The sequence below is a fragment of the Diceros bicornis genome, chromosome 3 (genome assembly GCF_020826845.1).
Source record: "Diceros bicornis minor isolate mBicDic1 chromosome 3, mDicBic1.mat.cur, whole genome shotgun sequence".
NCBI lineage: Eukaryota > Metazoa > Chordata > Mammalia > Perissodactyla > Rhinocerotidae > Diceros > Diceros bicornis.
The window spans coordinates 22,249,890-22,271,569 of NC_080742.1; the positions used below are offsets into that span (position 1 = coordinate 22,249,890).

The following is a 21,680-nucleotide window of genomic DNA, read 5'->3' on the forward strand; positions in this document are numbered from 1 at the left end:
CTTTAAAGCCCTCAGTGTTAAGAAGACACAAAACTAACATACATAACTACTGCAGTGTATGTACTCTAAAAAGCATGTTACACTAACACTCTTGCGAAAGCTGTTGCATAAAGATCTTTGTTCCTCAGAGAATTAAGACTGGAAATATTGACTGAAAAAAAATGGTTGACTTAGAGTACAGCATATAGACTCAGTAGCACAATTTCCACTAATTTGTCAATCTGTTTATTTTCCAAACTATACAGCTTATTAATTAAATAAGCCAGAAACACTATAAAGAATAAGAATAAAACTTATAGATTGCTAGTGTCTAAATAACCACATGCGCAAAAGCCTGACACTGAAAACTGATCTTCCAGATCAGGATTTGGCAAACTTCTTGTTTAAAAGGCCAGATAGTAAATATTTTAGGCTTTGTGAGCCAGATGATCTCTATCACAACTACTCAACTCTGCCATTGTAGAACAAAAGCAGAGAGAGGCAACATATAAATGAATGAGAGTGTCTACATTCCAATAAACTTTATTTACATACACAGGTGACATGTCAGATGGGCATGTGTATAATGACTGATAAACTCTGCATTTGCTGGGAACATAGAGAGATGTAAAATTTATACATAATATACAGAGTACATGAAATCAGCTATGATATATTTCTATAATGGTTCAAGTATTTAATTCTATGCAAGAAAATGATATAGCTATGGAAGGATAAGCTCAAGTTAGTACTTCTTATAATGATCATTGAAAATACTATGGTGTCTTCCTCAACGATTTTATGGTTTACTGCATCCATTGATTTGTAATAATCAAATTAATGCATTATTTTTATTTGCATCTTAAGAGATAAAATATTAAACAATTTTTTGTTATCACATTTTTTTTGTGTGTGTGTGTGTGAGGAAGACCAGCCCTGAGCTAACATCTGATGCCAATCATCCTCTTTTTTTTTTGCTGAGGAAGACTGGCCTTGAGCTAACATCCGTGCCCATCTTCCTCTACTTTATATGGGATGGCGCCACAGCATGGCTTAAGAAGCAGTGCGTCGGTGCACACCTGGGATCCGAACCGGCGAACCCCAGGCCGCCACAGCGGAGCGCGCACACTTAACCACTTGCACCACCAGGCCGGCCCCCAGTATCACACTGTTAAAGAGCTAAAGAATTCTTTATAACTTGCGTTGTTTCAAAAGAACTACAGTATATGTATTAGAATACAGATACCTTTTGAAAATCCTTGATATTAACCAGGTTGAATGAAAATATGTGATCCTTTGCTCCAACATACAGCCTACTCCGTTCCTCATCCAAAAGGAAGGTATGATAACTGGAGCTGTTGGCCAAGCCATTGAAAGTGATCACATTGTTGGAGTCCAACATTTCTGCAAGGCAACAAAGCAAGACATTGGGTGTTAATGTGAGGTCTTACATGAGCACAGACTATTGGCACACGGTAATGTGACTACTGCCTGCTGTAGTGACCAATCAGTGGTTATTCTTCATGGTACTAAGCAATATACAGGAGCCAATTTTTTTTACATCTCATTTTGAAATCAAAGTTATATTCACTAGTTTGCTGATTTCATACTCAAGACCACACACTCCTACAGAAGAAAGAGAGAGAAATATCTTGTCCACACAACTGGTCTGATAGAATTTCTTTGCAAGTAGTGATGGATTAGAATGGTCACTATTGCACATAAAATGTCTTTAATTTTACAAAGACTTGTTTAAGTGGTTTCATTTACTCTAAGTCATTAGCTAGAAGGATAAGTATAGGGGCCAACAGAGCAGAAGTAGTATGGGGGAAACACTGTTTAACCTCCTAGGTCGTTTGAGACCCCTTATTATTGAGGAATTTTAATATGTCCTTTTGATCATTAAATCATTAACTCCACCATCTAAATCCTTAGTAAGATTTTGTAACTGACATATATAGAGAAATTGAGTTAGGCTTTTATGAAAACATGAATTAAGTTAATTTTACTATCTGACCACAATTTTTCGGTTTGTTATCGCTCTCCCATTTGCTTTTGCTGTGAATGGGCAAATATTGATCTTTTAGGCCTACACCTTAAGTGAGAAAAATATTTTCAGATAAAAATAACATTCATTGTAAGTGCACTTTTGCATTAGAAAGGTAATTGCTGATAATTACCAAAGAGGTTTCTTTTAAATATCTGCTTCAAACGAAATTATGTATATATATGTATACCACCACAACCCCCCTCCACGTGATGGAAATGTTGAAGATTCTCCAAAACTGTGTTTTGAATCAATGATTCAGATTTTTACAGTGCACATATAGTAGAACACTTTCATCAGTATCCATAAAATGTACAATGTGCCTTCCAAAGAGAGGAAGCGGCAATGTAGCTTCTTTCTTTGTCCCAGCCCTACACCCGGACATTGGCCATTTGATAAACTGCCTTGCTTTATCTATTTCTCCTTCTCCATCTGATCAAAAATATTATTTCAATAAATGATAAAGTTCAAACTCCTTAACTTAGCATTAAAGGACAGGTCACCACCACTTGAGTTTAGACCCCACCCCAGTACTCCTCCTCATTGCCTCTACGCCCTGCAGAAAAACATGCTCTGTAGTCGTCCACTTTTTAGCCTTTGCTGCCATTGTTCTTGACATGTACAACTATATGCCACCTGATAAAATAGTATCCACTCTTCCAAGCTAGTTCCAATGCAACAGAATTAATTTCTTTGTAACATTCTGCTTGAATTAATCTTATAACTTGCATCACACTGTCAATTATTACAATCATTCATACAGATGACTTATCTACCAGAATTAACATTTCCTCATGTCAGGAAATATATAATTAATAGCTCATCATCCACTACTCACATGGTTTCTTTTCCATATTACCAGGTCAATAAATATTAAATTGAATGTCTATCTATCTTATACACAAAATTACAAGAATTGTTAACAAATTGTTAAAAGATGCTTTTCTAATTTCTTCCAGAGAAACAGTATAATACTGGGCTGGTCTTGTCCCACCCCCAACCCCCGTCAAAAAAAAGGAGGAAAGGAAGGAGGCAAGAATGGAAGGAAGGAGGGGAGGAAGGACGAGATCAAGGGAAAGAGTTTCATTCATGTGAGTCATATCTAAAATAAATGAGAGCTATTATTAGTCTTCACAGAGAAAGAACAGAGAATCTACTACATAATATCTGAATTTAAATGTCATTCCTCTCACCAGTGCCCAAATGACTGCAAAATATCAACGCTACCGGGAGTCATTATAAGACTGTAATTTCAGGTACTCCGAGTTGTGTGAGGAGGAAAAGGGCTGCTACCAGAGGCAGGGACTATATCACTGGATATATTCATAGGATGACTGAATGGCTGTTTAAGGGGATCTGTTTATCAAATAGATTAGATGCCCTTCACTTACCTTTCCAATTCTAAACTCTGTAATTCTACCCTAATAACAGAGAGACCAAACTAAAGGTTGCAAGGCAAACTAAAAAAAAAAAAAAAAAAAAAAAAAGGCCAGCTGAGTCTAAACCAAGATAATTACATGGAGATATGGAGATATTAATCAACGGGAGGAGACAGAATAGTAGATTTTAAATGGAAATGCATAGAAACTACGTAAGGGAGCTCTAAGCATCAAGTGGAAGAAGTTATAGGAAGATAACTACTATAGCCATAGAACATGGAGTCATCCAGTTACAGGTAAAAAACACAAGCATCGCCAAAGTACTTATTTACTAGGTATGCAAACTAGGACGAGCTCCTTATGCTACCTGGGCCTGAGTTTTTGGAAGATGGGGTTAATAACATATCTTCCAAGAGTTACTGTGAAGGTGAAATTAGATAATTCATGTAAAATATTGAGAACAATAGTTCTCATAGTAAGCACTCAATTAAAGATTACCTGTTTGAGGTTAAATGCTAATATGTTCAATCTTCTTGACCAGAAGTTATGATCTAGATGGGCAGACTGAAAAAAATACCTTTCTACCTACCTTACCAACTGTGCTAAACTTGTTAGCATCACTAATTTTGTACAGTAAGGGGATAAATAAGAAAAACAATATGCTCTTTGATTTACATTAATATTAAATGTAATGGTCATTTTAAGAACAGTGAAGTATTATTTTTTCTTTGCCAATTTCTGTACTCTGAACTTTGAATAATAAAAATAATGACTTTCTATATCATAATTCCAAACAATGAAAATGTTCATCCAATTGAAAAATACGTTACAGGTTGATTTTGTAAAATAGCTCAGGGAGAATTATTGGTCCCTAGGTACAGGTAACTTAGAGAAAAGTCTTGAGTGGTTTATGTGCGAAATCACTCTGACAACGCTTTAAAAAATGTTACTGCTGGATCATTTCATTAAACAAAAAGATAATATTTTCCTGGAGTACGAGTTAGCAGCTGTTTTCCTTTGCTTTCAGAAGTACTTAATTTTGCCTCATCATTACTTTTGCTTCAGTTTCTTTAGATGTTCCTTTCTATCAAGGACTTTTTACATTGTTTTATTACTGAGAGAAGAGACTTTTTGAGACCCCCATGACAAGGAGCCATGGCAACTTCTGGATTGCTTAGGTTATCTCACTGTTTCCCAGGGCAAAAATATCTCCGTTAAAATCAGAGACCTTTTCTCTAAATCAAGATCTCACATTCTTTAATATTCTGTTTTCCTTATTTACGATTTTGTTTTTCCTATATGTGGACACAGTCAGCTGCAATTCATATTAAATAACTTCAACTTTGACTCTACTCCTTGAGAATTTTAGGTGTTTCTTTTCAGCTTCTGTTATGTAAATCTTACCATTACATAAACTGGTATTGGAACGACAATAAATATTCAGTAATGTGAGATGTAATATTTAATATTCTGCTACCTTCTCACATCTTGCCTATGTTCATCTTTAGTCAAACAACAACAACAAATGTTATTTTAAAGAACAACCTAAATTTCCATAGCATCACCGTGACTATGGTAAATGTCAGTAGACCAAAGCATATAAACGCACTAATTCTTTTTGGGTGTCATTCAGTTTACCTCTGGTTGAGACATTACTTCCACATGCTGTCATGCTGTCTTTATGTCAACCATAAAGAGAAGTAATTGTAGGACTGTCATCAAAATTGCCATTTCAGACAAGCACTCTTTAATGAACTATGTATTCCTAAATTTGAAAGGTGAGTAAACAAGCATTCTGTTTATTCCAGATTCACCAAATGATTTAGTGTTTCTATTATTTTGCTTAATGTCAAAATGGAAGATACACTTATCATAAAGCCAAGCAAATAGTTTGTGCTCAATAAGTGCTAATTGTTATCACCATTATTATTACGACATAAGACAATGCAGACAGTAAGCATAAGTGTGTAGATGTTCTGGAAGGAAAAATCAATTCATATAATGTAAAACACCAGTGTCACCAATTATAAATAGACTGCACTCTTGTTAAATAGTTACAAAAACAGAGTCTTATGAAATTCAAGACCCTTACACATATAGTCTATTTGGTAGATTTCTTTTTAATCTGATAACATGCAGCAAAAGAAGAAAAGAAATTATAATTGATCTGTTCTTTAATCAGAATATCCTACCAAATAATTATGGGAGAAGAACCATGATCTTTTGTAATGAGTCAATTCTAATTTTCATTCTACTTATTTATTTATAAATTTCCAGATTTGCCTTTTTTCCCTGAATTCATCATAATCTCTAATGACGCTCTATTTGAATAAAGAAAAAAAGAAAATACATTGTTAGCATCACTATCAGTACATTATTTAAGATATTAAAAATTATTTTATAAACTAATGCTTTTCTTATATATTTATTTTAATATACGAAAAGAAAAAATGATGGGAAAATTTACATCAAAATCATACATGACTATTCATCTCTACATAATAAAATTGTATGTTCCTGTAGTGTTCTAATTATCTTTAGGATAAGCACAAATTTATACAGATGATTACATTCCAATGACCGGATCAGATTCTCAAAAATGCAATGAAATGAACACTGATTTCTAGAATGCAACACCGCCCAGAACTAGACTTTTTATAGTAGGATGGAGAACTGCTGTATACTTGACTTTCAAATTCAAACAACAGCCACCTTGTTCTTTATATTTCTGACTTCCATAACATTTCTGTTTCTATTTCTCTCTTCCTTCCTTCCTTCCTCCCTCCCTCCTTCCCTCTCTCTCTCCCTCTTTCCCATTTTCCCATTCTCCCTCTCTCTCTCTCTCCTTTACCCCTCTCCCTCTCTCCTCTAAGTTTTATAGCATGAAAGGTAATAGGACCCCACCAGTTGCTGGACTCAAATGAATTGCCTGTATTCATTGACGGCTTTAGGCTTATGTCCTTTTTCCATGACTTGAACTTTGTCCTTTTCATAGAACAGACAAAGATCCCATTTAAAGTAGTCAAAGGCTGGGTCTATATGATGCCAAAATATTTTGACTAAATGATGACCACATCCAGATATTTGTAAATATTGGAAAGTTCATCAAAGTCCAAAATTTTTAGATCCTATAGTTCAGTGTTTCTTAGATTTTTTAAATTTCATAAACCAAAAAAATTTACAAAAGCAAAATAGGCTGAAATAAAAGTTGGCAACTTTTTGTTGCATTATAAAAACAACAAAAACAACTATTGTTTACTATTATTATCATTTCATACAAAAAAGAGGAGGCATTTTACGTGACAAAAATGGCAGAAAAGACAAAAAAACACATAAAAGATAATCTTTAGAGATGCATAAATTTATATTTTGGAAAAATTCACCTTATTTTTCTTCCTTTATTTTTATTTCACTAATGACTAGTTTTATAAACTTATTACACAAATAATAAGTAATTTAAAACTTATTACACAAAAGGGAAGTACCTTTCCACAGACTTATGTTTGGCAAGTGCTGCTCTAAGATAAACTGTGGGGATGATGAACTCTACTCCTAGCATTTCTGGGCAGTGCATCTTGTCATTGCATAGATAGAGCCAATATTAGTGGGCATCTACACGTATTTATTTGTTTGTTTATTTACACTCAGTGATGCTGAGTATATTCTCTCAATTTACAAAGTTTGGTAAGTATTGTTTGAATATATTTAGGATAATCGATCTTCTAATTTCAATAGCAGTAAACATCCAAAATGTGCATCCAGTTTATATATCCTAGGCTGAAGGTAACTTTTACCTTAATTATTTTCTCCAGCCTGTGCCAGAGGCCACAAAACTCTATAAAATACAACCCCACCACCTTTGCCTAGGACATTTCCAACTTATTTCTTTGTATTTGCTGATGGTCTGATCTCTAATGTCTCCATCACATTAAATTTATGCCAGGAGTCTCTTCTGCCAGACACTTCTTATGCGTAGTCGAATAATCAGCTTTTTCTTGACTTGGATAGACACCCTGATCAAGTTACAAGGTGCCCACACTTGAGCTTTGGGCAAGTAAAGGTCCATTCCCAGTCCAAGCCCAGTTTCCACGCTTCTAGACCCACACAATACATAAGTGCCCTGAACCACACTGTCAGGGAGGGAACAATACATTTTCCCTCAAATATGCTTGTAAAATATCAAAGGCAGGTCTACCTGTGATATTAATCTGTTTTCCACTTTTTATAATGTGAAAAATATGTGTGGAAAGTAAGCTGTAAACAATCTAATCTGATGATTCAGATTTTTTATTATTTAATGGAGTTATTCAACTACTAATTCAACAAACACATATCCAGTCCTTATGTATAACACGTAGGCATTGGCTAAGAAGTATATGGAGTATACAGATTAATAAAATCTTGTGGGAAAGTTAGACAAATGCCCTCAGTGAAGCAAAAACTAAATGAACAACAGCAACAAAGAGAATAATAAGAGCTAAAGAAGTTAACAGGAAGGAGAAATTAATGCCACAGGAGAAGTGGATAATCCTTGCAGAAATAGCTTGGCAATTAAACCTAACCTTAAAAACTGTATAGGACTTTCACCAGCAGAAACCAGTGTGGCTGAGCATTCCTCATAGAGGACATGAATAAAGACCAGGAGGTAGAAATAAGGGAAAATATAAGGGAAAAAAATTTTAAGTGCCTACTATGTGTCCAAAAGTGCTGAATGATTTATAAGTATATTCATTTAAGCTTCACAACAACACTGTGAAGAGAGAATTTTCATTTCTATTTTTTTTCATGAGGAAATTGACTCAGATAAATATTGGGAATATCCTGGGTCACAGAACTAGCGTGATGAAGAGTTGAGATATCCATTTCCATCTGATACCAGAGGCCAGGCTCTGTCTTACTCTATACAAGACAGAGTATAGAGTACTCTTAGAGGTAGAATTCTACCTATAAGAGGGTAGAATTTTTGAGAATACTAAGAACTGATTGCTGAGAAGGAAATGTGTGAAATGTAAGAATACAGTCTGGAGAATTCATTGTTGAGAAGTTGGGGTACTTCTCACTATCATATAACTTGTCTTAGTTAATAGTCTCTTAAATATTTATATTATTTTATTTTCTCTGCACTTGGTCTTTTTACACAATAATAACTCTGTGGATAATCTTATCTACAACTACGGCTTTTGTCACTAGCAGTATTTTGACATGTCTCAAATGTATATCTTCCAAGACAGATTTCGCTCCAAAGGCCAAAGAAGGCTTAGTAGAAACCTCTATTTAGATATTGTACAAACATCTCAGAGTCTGCATGTCTTGAACAGAAGTCATTCCCTTTTCTTATTTCCATTACTGACATCATCAACTTTCTTTCTGTATGTTTTCAAATTGGTTGCAAGTATCACTCAACCAAAGAATCATACAAACCACCACCTCTTCATCACCCACAGATCCAATCCATCACTTCAGTTTTGTTTAACACTATAATAATTTCTCCTGTATTTTCCTTTGTTTACATACTCACTGCCACTGTCATAGTTCAATTCCTCATAATTTGTTCCTTCGATTATTGTAATTATCATCTAACAGAACTTCCTCTCTAGATTTACACCAACAAACTATGTTATGCATTGCCTCCAGAATAATCTTTCTACAAAACAAATATAACTTTCCTCTACTTGACAGAAAAGGCACTTTTACTCTATCTCTTTCCCTGGAATGTCATGGAACAAAAAAAGAACAAGAAAGTAGAGGAAAATAGCCACATTAAATGAAGTGAGGAAACACACCAATGGAATATCAAACCAAAAATTATTAAGAAAAGATATCCAATATAGTGAAGCACGAAATATTTTGAGATAGAATGCTGAAATCTAACATATATCTCCATATGTTCCAGGTAAGACAGAATTATTAATCAAAGTGTTAACAAATCATGCACGTTGTATCCACAAACGCTTTATTACAGAAACAAGCTCTAGGAGTCTATATGGCTATTAAATTATTGGAAAATGTCCATAAAGAGTAGAAGTACAGCTAAAGTATAAAGGCATCATCATCATCACAACTAACACTTGTATGCCAGGTACTGTTCTAATCACACACACACACGATATTTATTGTGTGTACATTATCCTTCCACTAAAGGAAATCACTGTAGATAAAGTACAGTGAAGGCTGGAGTGGAAGGTGTGAACACCAGATTAGTGCACGAAGTGTCTTTGATGGAGTTTCATAAGAAACACACCAATCATCAAAATATGAAAGAATCAAGAATATATTTTCCCAGAAGAAAGTATATTAAAACTTTTGGAGCTTGTTTTCAAGTCAAAACAACTGTAGACTGAACTGCTCCAGCTCCCTCCCTGTCAAAAAAGTTAAAAGGTCACCAAAATGCAACTGAAGAGCACAGAAAAGAAGAGGAATTGACATAGGAAAGAGAGGATTAATTCGGTTGCCAAAGTTCCAAAGTAAGTATTAATAAAATCAAATTTTCTTTGAAAGAGATGAAATTGATTAATGAGAAAACAACAGGAATGAAAGACAGGAAATAAAACCTGAAAATAAACTGTTAGCTGCAGTCTGAAATGTCACTGTCTTCCAGGAAAAATCTAATTTACAGAAGGATCAATTATGGAACTTACTAAGTAAAGGAACAATATATTTAGGATCCATGAATAAAAAACAAGTCACCTATAGAACGGAAGTGATTAGGTGGGCTTTACACTTGTTCAAAGCAATGTTATTTGCTAGAAAGCATAAAAAGGAAGTTGTGCAAATAACCAAATGAAAACATATGGGACTCAATAATTTTATACCCAGAAGGTTGTCTTTCACGAAAGAGAGGTAGTATCAGACATTCTCAAACACGCGAGGTTTAAGGATACAGAACACCCACCCATTCAAGCAACTACAGCAGTAACAACTTCTTAATAATAAAATTCATTCAAACAAGACATGAATCAAAATAAAGAACACAGATATTACATCCCTTGCCTCTTTAACACCTGCCTAAACATTTCCAATATCTGTGTGATTTAAGCCCTTTGTATTTTTCACACATTTTTTTGTTCATTCACCAATAGTGTGTCTACCTATATATAGAATGATATATAAATACATATATTTACACTCACACACATGCATATATAGGATTATTTCCAACTACCTCAATGGTACGCTATCTACAGCTACCACAGCTTAGCATGTTCTCTTGTCCTCCTGGTGCTCTCCATCTTCCACCCTCATCTGCTTAGGTGAATCTACTCACCTTTCAGGATCTAGGTCAAGCCTCTCTTGTGAATTCTCTGACCTTCCAAGGGATAGTGTATCATGCCTTCCTTTGTGAAACACAGTGCCATGTACAAATATAATCACTGCTTTACCGTTTTGGCTCCCTTTCTAAAGTTAAAATATGCTGCTTTTACTTATTTTTGTATTCTTAGTCCTAGAACATTTTCCTGATACTTTCCCAGTCCTGTCACATAGAAGCAAGTGTCTAAATAAATGTTATTTGAAATACCTCTTATTTTTTTTTAAATGCAGCAAAACTCAGAAAAAGTAAATGTAATAACAAACATCTAGAAAAAAGCAAATGTAGCAATATATAGTGTATGTCAGATTGTATACTAGCATTTCTAATCAGTTATATATTACATTCAAATGACTAATAAAATTATGCCATCTAAACCCTAAATTATTACAACCTGGCTATAAAATTATAACAAAATGGCTAATTTTTATAATTCTATGTGCTAAGCACTATTATCGTTGTTGTACATATGATAATCATAGGAAAAAAGTTTTTCAGCATTCTATTTATTAACATTAAACATAAAAACTATTGCAATAGCAAATAGTTTATTGCTATAGTTTGTAACAATATAGTTTAACAGTTCTTCTATCTTCAGTTTCTCTCGACTTTAATATATTCTTCAGGGCATCACCATATAAATTGACCAGAGCATATTTCAAGAATGTAATGTTTTTATTAAAAAAAAAAACACAAAAAACAGCACCTACTCCTACCACTGTTACCGTAGCCCAGTCTCCCTAATAAAAGTCGCAGTCTCTAATCTTCCTTTGCTAACTTATTTTATGCCTATTTCTGTAAGTTCCCACAGTTCTGTCAGAAATGGCCAATTTACTCTTCTCTAAACCTGGCCTGCCCCCTCCTGCTTCTAGTTTATTTTCCCTGTTTTCATTCTCCAGGGTACAGTCAGAAGCCATCTCTCCCACAAAAGCCTTGCAAATTGGCAGGTATTACTGTCTCCTCTGGTCCCACCCACTTTGATCATAACACACACTAATGCATTAATTGCATGCCACTCATCTGCATGGGCATTAGGGTACATGCTTTAGTTCTCCTAGATATAAAATTAGCACAGTGCAATATGGGTCTAATTACATGTAAAGAAAATGGTTAACCAGATAATTAATTATTGAACTTGAGATCTAGAAGGATCCTTAGACTATAAAGTCTGATTACTTCCAAAAAGAGCATAAGTGACTTTACCATTAACAGTTGCAGAAGCCAGGTTTAAATTCAGGTCTCCTGGCTCTCAACTCAATGCTCTTCCTAAATAAATTTCTAGAAAAATTGTGACACTAATTTTTCTCTTTATCTTTTGCTGCCTGATCCCTGATAGTGCAATAAGTTTTTGGTACAAGTGTATGCTCAAAAAATAAAAGTCGCAAACAATTTACAATAAACTAATACATAATGTCCATTATTACTTCTCCTTGGAAGAATAACAAGGAGAGTTTAAATGTCATTACTACATAAAAATCTAAATGTTTTCATGTGGACAAAAATGATTAATACAAATATACATTGCAATGGATCACTCATTTCTATGTAAGATGACTAGTCAGTAAAAATTTAGAATTAAAGTGTAGATCCTTCTTTTACAATTCACCTTGGTTTAATTTAGCGCTTTGAGTGATGGGCTACTAACCCAGAGATCGAAACTTTGTTTTTTATTCCGCCTCATGTCTTAATTATCTATATCTTTTCTATAAGGCTCCTCTACAGGCAGGTTTCTCTTATCAGTCAATTCACCAACAAGAGTTCATTAAATGCCTATGAGTGTAAGCACTGTATTATCAGTAGCAAAGTAAAAAAAAGAGCCTTATCTGATTAATACAATTGAAAGTCTGATTTTTCATGCAGTCTTGGTGAATTATTTACATATACCACAGTATATGTTTCAGTGTCTTCTTCAAATAATTATCATATTCCACAAGACTATAAGAAAGTAAATGTTTTCTTTTTTTTATAATTTTATTTATTTATTTATTTTTCTCCCAAAGCCCCAGTAGACAGTTGTATGTCATAGCTGCACATCCTTCTAGTTGCTGTACGTGGGACGCAGCCTCAACATGGCCAGAGAAGCAGTGCGTCGGTGCACGCCTGGGATCCGAACCCGGATCGCCAGCAGCGGAGTGTGCGCACTTAACCGCTAAGCCACAGGCCAGCCCAAGTAAATGTTTTCTGATATTTAAAAATTGTATACTTCATATTTCCAGTAACAAAACTGTGGAAAAGATTCACATTTGGAGAAGTACGTAGTTATAAACCAGACACCCGTTATCTGTTGTATTTGCCCACCATAAAAATTTTTTATAAACTGCTTAAGAGTGATTTATTTGAATTGTTCTAGTGCTGAGCAAATGAACTTTTATTGAAGAAAGAAATTGAGTATTTCATCAGTATTTTTCCATCATTTCCATCCCAAGACACATTTATGGGAGGGAAGTCTTCCTTATTCACTGACAAAAACTGATACACGCAAGTGTGATTAGACTGGAAAACATACTTATTTCAGTGTTTGTGAGTGTCTCTTTGTGACTGAGGCAAGAATCTATTTAAATTTGGGAAGGGAGAGAGAAGGTCACAAGGGAGGTCCAGGAGATCATGTGGACAGTCTCAAGGATCAATCAAGTAACCAAATCAGAGGGGCAGGTGTGTGTGGTTGGGGTTAGGAATTACATAACCCTAGATTTGGCTGACAGAAGGTGTTTACTATGTGTTTATTGAATGAATGAATAGATGGATTTCTGATTAGGTGGATAACTGGATATGTTTACAAGCGTGTAATAGTGTACGTGGGTTAGATAACCCGTAATTTATCCTGCTGTTCTCACTACTTCTAGTCTCCTCATTCTCCAAACTGCATAGTGTCTGGGTGCCACAAACAATGGCAATTTAAGTTTGTCAGTCAAAAAAGTAGAAGTTGTTGACCTGAGAGGTTATTTTATTGTCTCTTTTTTTTGAGCGGGGAGGGGAAGAGAGAGGGGAGGGCATCCATATGGCATGCCTAGGCATGTCCCACTCCTTTAACTAGAATAGATACATTTTGATTGTAAAGGCTTCTAGCTTACTCCTAAAAGGATTTTTTTTGAGTCAGATTTCCCTGTAGAAAGGTGGGAAGGAAGTGGGAGAGGAGGGTGTTCAAAACCAACAAACTCAAAGAATCTCTAGATGAAACCACACAACATATTTTGAGTACATTCTAATCTTAGTGACAATAGAATTTCCTATTTATGATAACGCACTGTAGATATTTTTCCCTAATTATGTGTTTAACTTTGGAATGGACACATTTCAGAATTTATTAAGCAATGGAAGTCAGATTTCCTATATTCTGCTCTGCCCAAATAATTTTTTTGCAAAAATTATCTCATGGTATTAGTTCTAAAATTTACTTTGTACAGAAAAGAAATAATTTAAGTATTTTATCTTATAGAGAAAATGAGACAAATTTAAATTGTTCTATTTTCTTTTCCAAATACATTCTGCTATAAATATATTCTAAGATTGGGTCATGTTTAGAACTGTTCTGGGATTGAAGTTAAATATAATGTGAGCCATGTTTGGTTCAACAGCCCTGAGGACAACTCAGTGATTCCCTAGAATGAAGCTCAAAACCCAGCTTGTTGGTTGAAAATCCTTGCCCTCCCAGGGCCCATTAAATCAAGCACATCTCCGGCATGGACAGGACAGCAGAAACTAAAGAATCTCTAGACCAGTGCAGGACACATAGACGTTTATCCTTGTGGGGATAAACGTCTAATTCAGAATTAGGTTTACCTCTTCTTCAAGACTGGGGAAAAAGTAGCATAAGTCCATTTCTTATTAAACCTTCTCCTATGCTTCTCCATCCTAAAATGTGATTCTTTCTCTTTTACAAAACAACAAAAACAAAAATGAAACACTAATAACAATGTTAGGATGATAAGTAATAAATGTGGTTTAGAGTGAAATATGATCTCCTTTTAATCTCTGCTGGCCACAATGAGACTCTCCCATTAGTCTGAATGCAGAGGATAACATGAAGGAAGGGAAAGTAAGTGTTAGTGCCATTAAGTTCTAATAAAACCCTCAGAGCAGTTCAACGTGAGCAAGGAAAGAGTCAAGTAACATTACCTAAAGTCACTGATTTCTTACTTCTTTCGTTTTCCTGATACTTGTTTATTTCACATGTAAATAGTTAAGATTATCTCTGCCAATCACTTTTTTATAACAATATTGTTATTACTAAACTTTGGATTAAATATTTGAAAATAATTTTACATCTTTAAAACTGGAACATGTTTATTTCTTTGAAAACACAATAGGTATTATTTTTTTAACTTTCTCTTCAATTAATGTTATAACAACCTATGTACTTCCACCTCCCAAAACTTGCTTTTAAAGCTGAGGTCCAAAACTTGCTTTAAAAGCTGAGGTTATGTATTTTGCTGTGTCTCTAACTGGCAATTTTTAATAAGATTTCCAAGATTTTAAAAACTTATTTTAATTTTATACTTTCTTGTAAGGGAATTATATAAAATAGGCATTTGTTTCTTATTAAGCTAAACGCCACTATTGATAAAACTCAAAAAGTGGTGGAAACCAGTAGAATCGCAAAATAGAGAAAAAATTTCTAGCTTTTCCCAATTATAACTGTTGTTTTATCATTTTTAAGCACTCAAAGCAGAGTAATTACTTCTACTTAAAAAAAAAAAATCAAGAAATCAGTTTAAAAGTTCATAGCTGAGTTTGTTTGATGAACTTAATGACTTCCACCTCATTTAGTAAATCAGAATCTAAAAAATGCTACACTCAGCTCTCTTGATAGGCTCTGGAGTTTATCAGCCCTACTTTGCCACTTCATTAGCTGTCAAGAACCAGTAAGTGATATTGCTATGAAAGTCTTGATTCAGGTAGTTGAAAACGCTCTTATTGCAAAAGTACCAATTACCAACAGACTTGAAGTCAAAAGAGGGTATATCAGGAAAGGCACATCATCCACATACACACAGTTGGTTATCATCCTTGTAGACATCAAAGAAAGAAAGAGGGTTTTAACTATCAGTAGTTGACTTGTAACATTCACAAACTACACACATTGATTTAATATACACTGCAGCATAGTTATCATTGACCTTAGAACTCTTACCTATAATCATATGAGGGCAACAAAAGAGGGATTAAAAAATGCATATTTTCTTCTCCAAGAAAGGACCATAAAATATAAAAAGATGCCTTTTGTTTTGTTGTGTTTTGCTGTGTTTTTTTTTTTTAAGGTTGTTATGGAGCAGCTGTCAACAGGACTTCAGAGAGAAAGCAAATGGAGATGATCTTCAAGATGCTATGCTGTGGATCTTTTGTGTTTTTTGCAGGGAAAGAATCTCCCTGAGCTAACAAAAACATGCATGTTTTTATCTCTATGCTTAAATGGATTCTTATACTTGGCCTTACACAATTTTTGTGGCCAATCTTTTCATAAATGTATTTTTGTTTCCTTAATTAAACAATTCTACCATGAACTTCCTCTTTAATGTAGATACACTGTTTGAGGTTCAAAATGTGACTTTAGTGACATTTAACTTGAATTATACTGCCTTTATTTCTTCTCTACCTTCCATCGTATTTCCATGGTTGGTAAACAGAAAACTAAATAGGAAAAGCATGTGGGTAAGAAAATCTTAAATATTCCAAACAAAAGTTAGAAAATATTTTCTGTGACATTTACATGATGTTATCTATATATTAAGAACTGTTTTTCCCTCTTTTCCTAATGAAAGCAAATATACATGTTAATGAATAAATGATCATATACTGGTATGTTCCATAAAACACTAGTTTCCTTTGGCGCTCCATGGAACAAAGGATTCCATGAGAAAATGAGTCTGGTAGAATACTAAATATATCATCATATTATGCTTCAAAATTAAGACACTAAAGACGTTTAGACGTCTAGTTGTAAGGAAATTCACTTAAGAAAACTTTATTAAACCCAATGTTTCCCAACCTTGTATGACATACAGCCTTTTGTTAAACATAAAATTACTCCTATTTTCAAGGAGAATTTAGGGACATACTGTCATTAATATCAGACTTTGATTATTAAAAATACAACACAACATATGAATAAACACTGGAATATTAAAATATTTGGGGGAGAAACAGTTCAGTGGGAATTTTAAAATCATAGACATTACGCTAATTATTCTAAAAATGAATGTAGACCAAGTCCCTTCTTTGTGCTCAAGTGTTGTCTGCAATTCCTTTATATATTTGGAGGGTAACAGTACTGTAACAACAATGCCCCATGTTTTCAGTAGATTCCTTAATATAATTTTAACTTATTTTTAAAAATATAAATTCCCAAATTAAAAATGATCTATTTTAAGGTAAATAGAACACTGAAAAAGGTTATAACACTAGTGAAACAAATATTTAATATCTAATACAGCTGAAATTGATTAACATGCGTTTTCTGAATAAAAACTTTGGACAGTTTCCTAGAGTTTCAATCATATGCCTAGAACTGAAAAATAAAACATTAAGTCACTTTCTGTTTCCTGTAAGTTTCAAGAGACAAGTTTTTATATATCTATATATTTTTGGACAAGTCTTTCTTGTAAAATGGTACATATTGTATAAGCATTGTATATATTGTAACACATATCATTATTCTGACATATTTTATATACAGGCCTTGGGGCGGGCATGACATCCATCTGTCCTGGTGTGGGTTCGGGAGCCTTCCCAGGGATGCCCCAGTGGAAGAGGGCACCTGCTCCTGTGCACTGAGGCCGGCAGAGTCTTCATGGTGGCAGAGTCTTCATGGTGGTCGACAGGGCACGGGCCATCAGCTGATGTCCCTGTCTTGCGGATGCTTTGCTGAGTGAGCAGAATCTCCAGCGGGCAGGCAGAACCAGGAGGGACACTGACCAGGCATTTACATGGAAGACGACAAATTCTTGGCACATCTTCAGCCATTCCTCCCTCCTGCACCCACAGCAGACATGGCTAATTGATTACTGCATTCAGAATCCTTACGCCAGGTAGGCCCCTCTGAAGGATGAGGATGGTCTCTGCCGGCAGGTGGGAAAGTGAGCCTCGCGGGCAGCATGGGCTGATAGCCAGGCCACCGATGCTAAGAGGGCAGTGCCCAGGTTTCAAAGCCAGGCAGTGGTCCAGTCAGGACTAGACCTCACGTCTAGGGAGCTAGTCTTTCAGACCTGGACCAAATGCTGGGATCCCCAATCATGAACGTGGAGGTGCTGACAGGCTGCCTTGAAGTGCTCTTTAAATAGAGCATTGCTCCTACAACAAGAAGGATTTGGCGTACAAAACCTCAGGCGAGGCCTGCTCAACGAGGGGCTTCGAAATCTCTAGCAGCTTTTAAAGCACCTGCTGTGTGCCCGAGCTGGTAACTCTGAGCTGGGGCAAAGAGCAACGGGCCCGTCTCCCTCCAGCTCTCTGTGGTGGCTTTGCTCCTCCTGTGAGCTCTGCACCTCCACCAGGCCAGTCCCCAGAGCCATGGGTGCAGGCAGTCGGGGCACAGCGCTCCCGCGTGGGTCCAGCCAGGCGAGGGGGAATTATCCACCAGGAAACGGCCTGGGGATCTCTGACTGGGTCACCTTGGCTTTAGGCAACACCACTTGAAAGATCTAAAACTGGGGAGGTAAGGGAGGTGTTTTTGTTTTTTTAAAAAATATTCCTTGTTAAAATGAAAAAATAACCTATCCTTGTAAAAATATTAAAACAGTAAGACAGGTATTTTTAAAAAATGACGAGCTGAGCGAGGATGGGTGAGACGCACCGAGCACATCACCGGAGACTCAGAGAATCGCGGAATCAGGCCCAACGCCGCTGCAGCCTGGAACACACTGCCCGGGGGAAGCCCGATCTCGCGGGATCTCGGGAGTTCTACAGGGGCCCGCAAGCGGAAAAAAACTACACTTTTTTTTCAGTCAGACATAACAGTAGGAAATGTTTGTTCACCTAATAAGAAGCCTTGAAACTACACAAAGCAAAAACTGATAGAACTACACAGAGAAATAGGCAAATCCACTTTTATATTCAGAGATTTCAATAATCCTCTTCAAATAATTGATAGAACCAAGAAATATATATACATATATATGTATATATGTATATATTATATATATATATCAGTGAGGATACAGAAAACTTAGACATTATCAATCATCTTGATCTAGTTGACATTTGTAGAACCCTCTACCAAACACCAATACAATATCCATTCATTGCAAGTAAACATGAAACACAAGATAGTCTGTATTCTGGGCCATAAAGCAAGCCTCAATACATGTTAATAATTCAAGTTGTAAAGTATGTACTCTGACTGCAATGTAGTTTTTGTCTGTTATTGATTTATTTTGAAGAAAATTATGTTTTCATGCTGAAGTGCCATGCTTGAGTCCAACTGCCCACCTCTCTTTGAGAGTTGTGGAATCCTTAAAATGACAGTAGCTAGTTTAATTCCATTTCTGTGCAAAAGATTTTATGAAAGCAGCTGTTTTTCATGGAATATGTCCAGGTTTTCTCCTCAGGATATAAACCAGTGACCTCATACTTCCAACTCAAGACCTATCTATCAACACTCTTTCCCATGTAAGATTTTCATCACGCAGGATTCTTGCTTTGGTTGAATCAGCATATCCAGAACTTCATAAAATAGTGTCTCTTTTAATTAGACTCAAATATGCTCAACTCCCAATAGATTTTCATAGCTTTTTAAAAAAATTTACTCCAAAGCTTCTGGGAGAATTTGGATATATTTTAGCTTTCATCAACTCTATACCTTCCTAGTTCAGAGCTTCTACATTTTAAGAAGTTGATGTACTTTGGGCAGATGTGCCTTGTTCTTCCCAAACAACTTGACAAAAATACTTGACTTGAAATAGGCCGTCTTTTCCACTTCGGGAATTTCTCTTGGGTAGAAGATTAGAAATTGTGTCAACTTGTATCAAACATTGCCTTAAGTGGTTAGCAAATGCAGTCTCCTTGGCTTCAATACTTGTTTCTTTTTTACACTCATTAGCTTCTTTTAATTATGTAGGAGAGGATGAAGAAAGTCTGTCATAATGTTTTAAATATATTTCTACTCTAACTCATCCAGTAAAACGGTTTCTAAAGCATGAATTCTGTTTGCTGATGAAATCTGCTGAGATTTCGTATGTTATATTAATAATGTTTTTCCTTATATTTAAGTAACATAATATCAGAATTACTATCAAATATATCTAGTTTACCTGTAGGGTTAAGGAAGATTCAGAAAGCTTAGTTTTTGTTCTGAATACCACATTTAACTCTACATCTGATTTATGATGGAACTACTGGCAAGATTCTGTGTGGTTTTTTGCCTCTGTTAGACCACATGTGAAATACCTGCCCCTAAATATTTCTCACGCAAACTTAAAAAGAAAAAAATGATGTAATGTCTGAATATCTTTAAGGCCTTTTCCTTCTGAAGATGTAATGATTCCAATTTTTTAAAGTTTCTAGACAATTCTTTCCAATTGGAATTGTCAATATAACAAGACCTTTTTATTTATTTATTTATTTTTCATATCATCCTCTGGAATCAAAGGTTACTAGTATTTAATGCATCAGAGGAAAAAAAAAAAGAAATGATGGAGTTTATACTTTCTGATTTCCTGAGGTGACCAAAGTATGCCATTTTTGCTCTTGCTATGAGAACTGCTTAGTTATTTGGATCCAATTCAAATTTAAGTCTTTGTCTTTGAGCCTTATAGCAGAAAAGTAGTCTTTACAAACTTTTCCTTATGACAAGTAATCATGAACCCCTGAAAGTGTGACACTTAATAAAATGCTATTGTTAGAATTATGATAACATTCTTGGGTCATTCTGTGACTTGAAAGCATCTTCAAAATAATCTATTAGAAAAAAGTGATTTAGATTAATGTTTCACAATTGAGTGAGCCACAGAAAAGATAGTTTTATCACTTTGCTTAGTATTTATTGCCTGGATTGTCTGTGAAGGAATTATTTGTAAAATACACATTCCAATTCTACGGAGGTGGCATGTTTCTGTGGGAAAGTTAGTATGCATATAATTCTGTATACAGTGAAGATACACATGTCAAGAAGACATGAAATGTATGTGGGAATATTATGTTTTCACCAGCTGTGTGTTCTAGCCATAGGATTTTTTTTCCTATATATTTATTTGAATGGAAGTCATAGTCTTCCATCTTGACCCATAAAATGTTAATCTTTTCAAGAACATCCCAATTTCTTTTGTTAAAGAAACTCTGTATAACACTGTCAAGCCCAAATCCTTAGTTATAACTAAACTTTTCACCTAAAGTTAGTCAGACTTGAAATGTCTATTATGCGTTCCAGCACTGATTTAAAATACCTGTACGGAATCCCTTGTTTTTTCTTTAAATTCCTAAAAAATTAGCAATCAGCATTGTAATTTTCAAGCTTGGTAGATTTTTGAGCAAGTGATTAAATGCTCTTTGCAATATCAATATTACCTGGAATATATGGGTGGGCAAAAATGTACCCTTTTGAATGGCATTAGAAGGGATGCTGATTATTAACATTCCTTTGAGTATTAAAAACATATTTTTCCTTCACATTGATGCCTCTACTTCTCCAAAATCCTTATAAAGCTATTTCACAATATTTGTGTTTACCTGCAAAAATGAAGATATAACTACTAGCTATTCACTGTTTTCCATACTATAAAATGTCTAATACTATGAAATACCATACTTCATTATTGAAAGATGAATAACATCTGCAGGGATCTCAAAAGCCTTGCGTTCAGAGCCTGTTGAATACTAATTTGGGAACTCACATACCAGGTTTTGTTAATGACCACACACTGACTAATATCTAGCAAGGTTAAGGCAACTGTGGGGAGCAGATCTGCTACAAGAAAGTTAAAAGGTGTATTTTGCATTCTTACCTACTTTAATAGAGTGTGTGTGTGTGTGAAAATAGCAC

At 35.0% G+C, this 21,680-nt stretch overlaps 1 protein-coding gene across 2 annotated transcripts in view; it reads right to left on the reverse strand.

Annotated features, from left to right (window-relative positions):
• The window catches only part of SEMA3A (semaphorin 3A), a 533,676-nt gene that overhangs the window by 154,436 nt on the left and 357,560 nt on the right, over positions 1-21,680 (reverse strand). For both annotated transcript variants that reach the window (XM_058524659.1, XM_058524664.1), the window contains one exon: positions 1,226-1,383. In XM_058524659.1, coding sequence (XP_058380642.1) covers positions 1,226-1,383 — 158 coding nt within the window. The remainder of the gene's footprint in view (positions 1-1,225; positions 1,384-21,680) is intronic.